Source organism: Puma concolor, chromosome E3, assembly GCF_028749965.1.
Source record: "Puma concolor isolate L17-30 chromosome E3, mPumCon1.1.hap2, whole genome shotgun sequence".
In the NCBI taxonomy this organism is placed as follows: Eukaryota; Metazoa; Chordata; class Mammalia; order Carnivora; family Felidae; genus Puma; species Puma concolor.
Window position 1 is genome coordinate 18,126,665 of NC_141682.1, and position 9,419 is coordinate 18,136,083.

A 9,419-nucleotide genomic window follows, 5' to 3' on the forward strand; every position below is an offset into this window, starting at 1 on the left:
GACTCCCCAGGCCCTTTCACACATCAGCAGCAGCATCCCTGACCTGGGAGAGCAAATGGCCCCACACCATCAACTTCTCTCATGACAGGAGGGGCAGTAGCCTCTAATCCCACCTGCCTGAGTCCCCCAAGGCCTCTCCAAGTAAGAGGGACTCTCTGGGCGTCAGTGGTTACTCCAGAGTCCAAGAAATGGGCCTTTGAGCTAAAACCAAAGAATGTGTGAACCAGGAAGTAAGCAGTGAGGGGCCAATGGGTGGAGGGATAGGGGAATAGCTTTCTATTCTCCACAAGCAGCAGGGCCCAGGCTGGAGTTAACATCAGGCTTTTCCTCTTGGTTGGCAACTTGGGGTATTTCTTCAACGTCCAAGACACTCAGTAAATATATTCCAGAGGCAGAGAGAAATAGTTGGGGATCAGTTTATTCACTTGCATGGGCTCTGGCAGTTTTCAAATGGCTGTTGATCTCCAGAGGAATATATTGTGGTTTTCCTATGCCTGAGAGCTAATAGTTATCGATAACTGACTCCGTATAACGGAAGCTGATTGAACAGACCAGTGTCTTAAGTCAGCAGTTCTCCAGGTGACCCCACTTGTAACCTGCAGCAAGAGCATCACCCTAGGAACTCGTTACAAAAACTAAATTTTGGTCTGCCCCCAGACCTAGTGAACCAGAAACTCAACACTCTGCTTTAACAAGTCACTGTTACATGCTTTGAAAATGTGGTTTTGATGCCTGGCCAAGTTGGAGAACCACTAAGTGAAAGATCTTTCTGTATGGTGAATCTGGAACCCCTGCCCCAAGGCCACCAAGAAGGAGGGGAATGTGAGGTGAATATGAGGGGCTCCTTGCTCTACAGAGTTCTTCAGTCCTCCTTTCCCCATATTCCTGCCCTTTTCACTCCTCCCCTGAACTTCAATTTCTTCCTGGAATCCTTGGGCTTCCTGGTTCCCAAACTGGAATTTCCTCACTGACCTGACTTTAGATCTTCCTTCCCCGCAGCCACCCAGCCCCTGAAACCCTTAACTTCTCAGAAATTTTGGAGTCCCGAGTTCCCAGTCCCCAACCCCCTTGGCCCTGCCTTCAGCCCTCGCAACCTGTCCCCTGCCCACCCATCTCCTTCCAGGCCTGCAGGACCCTGCACCCCTCCCCAATCTGGCAGGCAGCTCAGGCCTCCTCACCATCAGGCCCCACAAGCAGCAGCGGCTGAGCATTTTTGCCCTTGTCGTGCCAGCACACGTCAAAGAAGGGGTACACAGGCCCGGGCAGGCGCTCGTGGAAAGCAAAGAGCTGCTCAAGGGCATCAGCGTTGCTGGCATCATAAAAGGAGAGGATGCCATCGCCAAAGCTCAGGTAGATCCCAATGCGCAACGGCCGCCTCTCCGGGGTGCGCAGCGCGCGCGGTTCCTTGGCTTCAACATGCGCCTCCAGGATCTTGCCTTCGCGTAGCCCCAGCAGCCAGAGGCCCTGCGAGGGCACAGCGTGCAGCCGGCCTCGGCGGCTGGCCTGGGCCAAGATCACACCTAGTGCCCAGCGTGGCTTATCGCCCACTTCCACCTCCCAGTAGTGCTCGCCATCAGACAGCAGCTGGTGTGCCACCACCGCCACGGCCTTGTCGAACTGGCACGGGTCCTCTCCGGCCGGGGGCGCCTTCTGGTCCAAGCACTCCACTCGGCGGCCGGAGGGAGACACCACCAAGCTCGGGTGGGCCGTGCTCGGGTCAAAGGTCAGTTCCTTCATAGCTGCCAGGGGAAGAGTGGTCAGACCCTTACATGTTTGCCTCCTGTGAGCTTCTCCCAACCAATTTAGGGGCCTGTCTGCTCTAATCCCCCCAATATCTTTGGTTAGTGAGCCCCTTCCGCTTCTGGCCTGGGCCAAAGACTGTACCTCTCTGAGCTTCAGTCTGCTCAGCTGAAAAACAAAGCCATAACTGACTTCCTCCACAGCAGGAAGGCATTTAAGTCAGTATGTGGATGCAAGGCATTTAAGTCAGTATCTGAGGCCCAGGTCACAAAGCAGGAGAGAGTCAGGAAGCCTGGTCCTAGGTCAGTCCCCACCTCACCCAGCTGTGTGACTTCAGTCAGTCTTGAGCCAGTCTCTGGGCCTTAGTCTTGCCTTGGATAAAACAGAACCCACCTCCATTCCCACTTCCCCTCAAGGCAGTTAGGGCTGAGCCAGCCATGTATATGAGTCCTGGAGTTCTACAATCTATGGCACCTCACAGCAATCTGGCTCTCACGGAAAGGAAGCAGAGAGCCCTTGGGCCTCCCCAGCCACAGGCCACCAGAGTCAGTGTCTGGCCCTGGCCAGTCCCCCAGGGTGCCAGCAATGCAGATCCTCAGCCTCCACCTAGCAGGGATTATCATCTCCACTGTCCAGAAGGGGCAGGAACTGACCAGGGATCACCAAGGCTCAACCCCCAGCCCTAGCCTCCCCTCCTTGCCAGCAGCAGCAGCTTTTTAGTAGGCAGAGTCCTCCCCATGTCAGTCACCCACCCGTAAACCCCATGCCCTCAAAGTTCCTTCTCTGAGCACATGTTATGAGGGTTCAGGGGAAACCCCAGAAGTAACGGGGCAATGGGTACCTTCTTTGATGACTTCCCCAAGTTGGGACTGAGGCTTCTCTGTGTGTAGCTGGAGCCTCCCCTCAACCACACAGTTACAAACAGAAACCCGGAGATAGCACCTCCCAGTACCTGGCATCAGAGCCCGGAACATCTTCCTCCACACCTGGAATTTGAAGTCATCTGAGATGACAGGAAGCTGGATGTCCAGCCGGGCAGGCGGTGGTGATTCCGCCAGGATCTTCTGTAGCCTGGAGCAGGGAGGGAAAGGTGGGGGGAGGTGTCTGTGGGGGGACTTCCTGGAGGAGGCATGGGGTGGGGGTGAGGGGGACAAGAGATGTTATCCCAAAGAGAGGAGGACAGGGGCCATGGTGTGGAGTCCCAGGATCTCTCCTGCATCATACCCTGCCCTAACACTCTGTCAGAGTTTCAGTTTGGAAAGACAAAAGTGTTCTGGAGAGAGGTGGTGGCAACATACTTAATGCCGCTGAAATTAAAATGTACACTAAAAAGAAAAAATAGTTAAAATGGAAAATTTTATATCATGCATATTATACCGTAATTTTTTTTTAAGAAGAACCTTTTGTTGGGATAAGGTCCACACTCCTCAGCCCTTCAGTCTGCTCCCATCTACCACACCGACTTTGTCTTCTCTCCCTCTTACCAGTCTTGGCACCTGCTGTTCCCTCTGCCTGTAGCACCTCTTCCCCCAGCTCTTCACCTCTCCTTGTCATTCCTCCAGTGGCCCACCAAATGTGCACTCTACTGGGAAGCCTTCCCCGGCCACCCCTTTCCTGCCACACAGCACTAAGCTGTGTCCCTGCCCACATCTGTCCCCAGCGCCAGTCTGGGAGGTGCCTGAGGAGAAGGACCAGGTCAGGTTCCTTTCTGTGCTCAACACAAATGCAGGGAGATCAAGGTGGACAGAATGGGGGTGTGTGAGCTTCCTGTAGTTAGAGGGTTGGCCGGCCAGTGTCCCTGAAGACTAGGGCAATTTGGGAAAAGGGGAAGAGCCAAGTCAGTCTCACCTGCTGGTCACCAGGCAGTATTTCTAGAAAGAGAGAAAAAGAGAACAGAGGTGAAGCAGGCAGGGGAGACACTGGAGACTTATGAGAATGGGTGGACCAGCAGGAATGCTGAGTGTGGTGTCAGGAAGACTCAGAAAAGCCCAAAGAAACCCAGAATTCGAAGCCAACCCTAGCCCTTTACCTCTGTGTGAATTAAAAAAAATGTACCCCGCCTTCTTCAAGAAACCAATTCCCGGGCGCCTGAGTGGCTCAGTTGGTTAGGCGACCAACTTCGGCTCAGGTCATGATCTCGCAGTCTGAGTTCAAGCCCCGCGTCGGGCTCTGTGCTGACAGCTCAGAGCCTGGAGCCTGCTTCAGATTCTGTGTCTCCCTTTCTTTCTGTGCCTCCTCTCTTTCTCTCTCTCTCTCTCTCTCTCTCTCTCTCTCAAAAATAAATAAACATTAAAAAATTTAAAAAAGAAGAAACCGATTCCCCCTGGTAGAAGATTATCCAAATAAATACACAAACCTCCAATGTCTATGACAGGAATGGTGCCCACTAAGATTCAGTGTCTGTGCAGCGTCTAGCCTAAACAACCATAACAGCAGTCCTGGGGCCCACCCCTCCTTGATGCATGACCCTGACTCTGTCCCTGTCCCTCTCTGGGTCCTGAACTCTGGTTGAGAGGCAGAAAGGGAAGGTCATCCAGTGCTCACCATGAGGAACTCAGTCTGTGGCTTGTCTGCCACCTCCTCCAGCACCTTCTCCATCTGCCGTAACTGCTCCAGGTAGGAGTTCAGGCTCCCCAGCTCCCGCCGCAAGGCAACCCCTGCCTCACCCCGCACGCGCTCTGCCTCACGGTCCAAGGAGCCCTCCAGCGCAGCCAGGAACACCCGCATCTTGCCCAGCTGCTCCCCGACAGCCCCCCGGAACTGACGCACCGTCTCCTGTGGGAGCAGACAGGCAAAATCCCTTGGCTGGGACCCCCAGCCTGGATGCCCAGTCCCCAGGGTCTGCCATGCTGAGCCCCTCACCTCCACCTCCAACAGCTGATGTTCCAGCACAGCCACACTCTTCTCCTTGCGCATACATGCCTCCTGCAACTGCATCTTCTGCTGTGGCAGCTGCGTCTGGGGGGGATGAGGCATAAAGAAGTGATGCTGCTGTCGCCCCCCCCCCCAACCAAACCCTCACCTCCCACCCTAAACCTGCCATCTCTGGCTCAGCCTCAATGCCAGCTCCTCCTCCAGCCAGGCTGACATCTTACCATTCCCCAAACTCATGTGCAGATCTTGCCAGTGTCTAGAATGCTTACCCTCCCATTGTGTATTTAAGGAAGTTCCCCATGGCCTTGCCTTCCCTGATCCCACCCCCTCAGCAGTCAGCACCCCTAGCACAGGTCTTTGTGAGAGTGCAAACACAAATGTGGGGTCCTCCACCAAACAGGGGTACAGTGGTGGCACACAGCAGGCTTCACAGGGTGAGTGTAGGTTGTATGAAGAAGAAATACAGCCTCCCCCTCTCCCTGGGCTTTACCCTATCCTTAAAAGCAGAACATTAGCAAAACACCCCAATCGGCCTTCCTGCACACCTGAGGGCTGTGGCAATTTAATAAAAATGTCTGCTGCGTTGGGGCACCTGGCTGTCTCAGTCAATAAATCATGAGACTCTTGGATCTCCAGGGTCGTGAAGTCCAGCCCCACCTTTGGGGATAAATGTTACAAAAAAAAAAAAAAAAAAAAAGTCTGCTGTATCAGCCAATTAAACACATCTGTAGGTCTGTCAGTTGGTGAGTGCTGAAACGCAAGTGTAGGGAAACTCCTAATAGCTCCAGCGAAAGTCATTCTTCTCCACAAGGAGAATCTGACAGCTCCAGTCCTGCTTCCATGGCTTCCAGCCTCAATTTCCTCTTTTGCAGAATGTGAGCAGTCACCCTCACCTCACCTGTGGTTATGACAAATTGGCGGCCTTCTCCCCACTCCCCCTAAGGGAAACTGAGAGACTTTCTAGGCTCTATCTGCGCATGAGTCCACGGCTGGCGGTAGCCCCAGGATTGGACCATGGAGACCATGGTCACCTGGCCAGGCGCCAGGTCCGTCTCCTTCCTGGGACGCCCTCCTGGGCAATGGCCCCACCTGCACAGGACAGAGAGGGCCTGGTGGCTCTCAGCATGGAGCCGTCAGAGGTTCAGAGGCGGCAAGGCTAAGCCATGAGGCAGAAGTATGACCAGAACCCCTGACTCCCGATGTGTTCAAGAAGTTCAAACTGAAGCGAGGGGAGAAGCCGCTCCCGGAAGACCTTCAGAACATCCCACCCGGGTTGCTGGGCCGCTGGGCCTCGACGTGCTGTGACCTCACCTACAAGCTGGACACTCTCTGCCGCGAGGACTATGAGCTCAAGGCAGTCCTGCTGCGCGACATCGGTAAGCAAGAAGAGACCCAAGGTTTTAGGGGATGGCGTGAGTCCCGGCAGATCCCATTCGACCACTCTTGAGTCCTGAGGACACATGGTCTGTGGACCCAGTCCCTCTTCATCGCCAGGGACCCAGGCATTCAGCCACGCCCCAGCCTGTCTCCCTCCTCCTTCAGACTTCTTCCTGGCGTCCCTTCTTCAGAATTCCTGCCAGCCCCTCCACGCAGCCAGGGCATACCCTGGCAGGAATGTATCCTGCCCCACCTGCCCCTTCGAGGCTCCTGGGTCACCTGGTGCTCTGTTCCATTTCGCAGACTCTATTCTCTCTTTGCAGATCTCTCTCTCTCTCCCTCTCTCTATTCTCTCTTTGCAGATCTCTCTCTCCCTCTCTCTCTCTCGACCAGATTGGGAGTTCTGGGGTTAACAGCAAAGGTGAGCCTGGATTAGGAAGGCTCCTGGGAAGAGGAAGTTCCTGCACTGATCTAGGGGACCACAAGTCAGCACTTAACAGAACTGGGCAAGGCAGGAGCTGGAGGAATGGTGAGGCTAGTTCCCTGGAGGAGTCTGGAAGCCTCAAATATCAGCCTGAGGAGGTGGTCTACCCTTTTTAGAAGTCTGGGGGCCTGGGGTGCATGAGTGGCTCAGTCAGTTAAGCGTTAGACTTCTGCTCAGGTCATGATCTCAGGTTTATGGGTTGAGCCCTGCACGAGGCACTCTACTGTCAGCACAGAGCCCGCCAGCTTTGGATACTGTGCCCACGCCCACCCCCTGCTTCTCTCTCTCTCTCTGTCTGAAAAATAAACATAGAAGGAGGAGGAGGAGGAAGAGGAGGAGGAGGAGGAGGAGGGGGAGGAGAAGGAGGAGGAAGAAGAAGAAGAAGAAGAAGAAGAAGAAGAAGAAGAAGAAGAAGAAGAAGAAGGAGGAGGAGGAGGAGGAGGGGAGGAGGAGGAAGAAGAGGAAGTCGTCGTCGTCTGGGGACCAAGCAGAATCGCTGCAGTGCAATGCTGATGTTTGTGGGCAAAGATAATCCGCAGAATCCCACCCAACTCCTCATTCAGGAGAAGACAATGGCAGCTTCACTGCGGGGGAGCAAGGACCGCTGCCTGCCTCCAGAACCCGCCTCTTCCAGCTCCCCACAGCTGTCCTTTATTCTTCCACAGCCCAACAAATGCTTCATGACACCGTGAGGGGCCTGTGTAGACACACACTCTCCCTCAGCTACATGCCCTCAGATGTGGCACACGTCTGACATGGACCAACCAGCGTGAGCCTGCGTCTCTGTTTGCTAATGTCTGGGTGTCTTTTCTGGGCACCCGTGGCAATTGCAAACCTTGGGGTGCCCACAATTGTGTGTGGGCTCTGGAAGCGTTCAAGACTTCCAGCTCCATCTAGAAAAACAACCTGGTTTGGGGTCTCGGTGCCAAAGGGGGCCTGCACACAGATCTGCGTTGCCCTCCCCGCCAGATATTGTGACCCTTAGGCCCGCACAAGTTTTGCAGCTCCGAGGAGAACGTAGGCGAAGTAGCCTAGCCGCCTCAGCCGGAGGCCCCCAGCCGCCTGACCTGGCCCCAAGCCCCGCCCATCTAGTCATTTCCTCCCCGGCCTCCACCCAACTCGGCTTGGAGGCGGTGGCCCCCGCGTCTCTGGGCGCGCTCCAGTAGCTAAGCCCGGAAAATCTACGTTTGGGGCCGCAGCCCCTGAGCGCCTCCTCCAGGCTCCTGGCTCGGCCCCGGCAGGCTCCGCCTTCAGCTCCTCAGCCCGCATTCCCGAGCGGCCTCGCCCCGCCCGCGTCCCCCGAAACTCCAGGCGCCCTGGGCCCTGAAGCTCAGAATCCAGGTCAATGCAGTGACCTCCAGATCGGCCAAACTCCGCTCCAGCCAACAACCTCGTCCCACCCCGGTCCCCGCCACCGCCCCCCACTGCCGCCTGAGGCCTCCCGAGCCCCGCACCTTGAGGCGCGCATGGGCTTCGGCGGCGGGGAGCAGGCGGTGGCCGCGGTGCGAACCGAGCGAGGCGCACACGCCGCACACGAGCGCGCGGTCCTGCTCGCAGTAGATGCTGAGCGGGTCTAGGTGCTCCTCGCAGTGGCCCTGCGGCACCTGCGCCAGCCCCTCCACCAGGCGCGCCAGCTGCAGGTTGGTGCTGAGCGCCTGCGGCCGCGTGAGTGCCTGGCAGCACGGGCAGGGCACAGTGCCGTCCGCCGCCGGCTCCCCTGCCACGCGGCTCAGGCAGGCTCGGCAGAAGCTGTGGCCACACTCGGCCGTCACAGGCGCGTCAAACAGCTGCAGGCACAGCGGGCAGGACAGCTCCTGGTGCAGGAGACCAGGCGCGGCCGACATGACGGACCTGAGGAGAGGAGGGGTCAATCAGGGAGGCTCCGCGGAGCCGCGAGATAGGCCCGGCCCCAGACCCAGACAGGGGGGATCCCCAGCCTATAAAGACCCCACATCTCATACACAAAAGGAGTCTAGTTCTGGGCAAGGGGGAAGAGGGACTCAGTTTCAATCCCCAAAGCAGACTCAGCTGCATTTCTCAGCTTCAGCCCCCAAAATTGCTTCTAAGAGGGACCTTGTCTCAATCCCAGGTCCTAAACCCGAGTTCCGGTTGCAGTCTTACCCACTGTCCTTCCCTGTCTTAACCCCAGGCCTCAGCCCCAGCCCCAAATTCCCCAGAGCCCCCAGGCCCTACCATTCTTTCACTCACCTCTCCAGGATCCCCAGCCCTCCCCTCCCCCACATCTCCAGGCCTCCCGAGGACCCATAGGACTCACAGGTCTGGATGGAGATCTTGGGCAAAAAGAGACTCCCAGGAGGCCCCGTCAAGGTCAGGCCTAACCTTACAGGGAGTCAAATCTGTGTCTGAAGACAAGCAAGGGGCAAGCCGCAAACTCAGAGCAAGGACGGGAACTCACAGGGGCAGCTAACAGTGGACACCACCGGGAAGGCACACAGTGAATAATGGACAGACCCTCCCAGACTGAGCCCTGGCCCCAGGACTATATTTAGCTGCCCTGCCCACCCCTTCCTATCACTTCTGGAAACAGTTCTAAAAGTGAGGACTGAGTGGTCAGGGGACAAGCATCACATGTCAAGGCCACCTGTCCTGGCCCATCCCACTGTCCCTTCCCCGGCTCAGCCTGGAGCCAGAAATCACAACCAGCAGGGAGGCAGGGCCTGTCATACCACAGAAAAAAAAAAAAAAAACAGGAACATGTTTGGGAGGAGTCTCTCCTTTCTCCTCCACCCCCACCTCCACACTCTCTAGCCTCCCCCTTCCCAGTCTGTGGTCCTTCCCCAGTTTGTCACCCACTTACTCCCCAAGTTTATGGCTCTCCAAGATCACACTGCAGGAGGACAGGACTTCAGCCCACCCTGAAAGCTTTTCTTCCTCCAGACTTGAGGAGAAAGGCTTTTCCCTGCTGGTCTTTCCAGTGCCCAGC

General features: G+C 56.3%; 1 protein-coding gene across 2 annotated transcripts; it reads right to left on the reverse strand.

Moving 5' to 3' along the window:
• Positions 1-402: 402 nt before the first annotated feature.
• Positions 403-9,020, reverse strand: TRIM72 (tripartite motif containing 72). 2 transcript variants are annotated; one of them, XM_086692319.1, is made up of 7 exons: positions 8,751-9,020; positions 7,930-8,326; positions 4,603-4,698; positions 4,285-4,515; positions 3,589-3,611; positions 2,693-2,811; positions 403-1,739 (listed from the first exon to the last, which is right to left on the reverse strand). In XM_086692319.1, the coding sequence occupies exons 2-7, from the start codon at positions 8,317-8,319 to the stop codon at positions 1,165-1,167; spliced, it is 1,434 nt and encodes a 477-aa protein (XP_086548445.1). In that variant the 5' UTR covers positions 8,320-8,326; positions 8,751-9,020; the 3' UTR covers positions 403-1,164. The 2 variants fall into 2 exon arrangements, with proteins under 2 accessions (XP_086548445.1, XP_086548446.1); XM_086692320.1 differs by having other exon boundaries at positions 8,892-9,013.
• Positions 9,021-9,419: the final 399 nt, after the last annotated feature.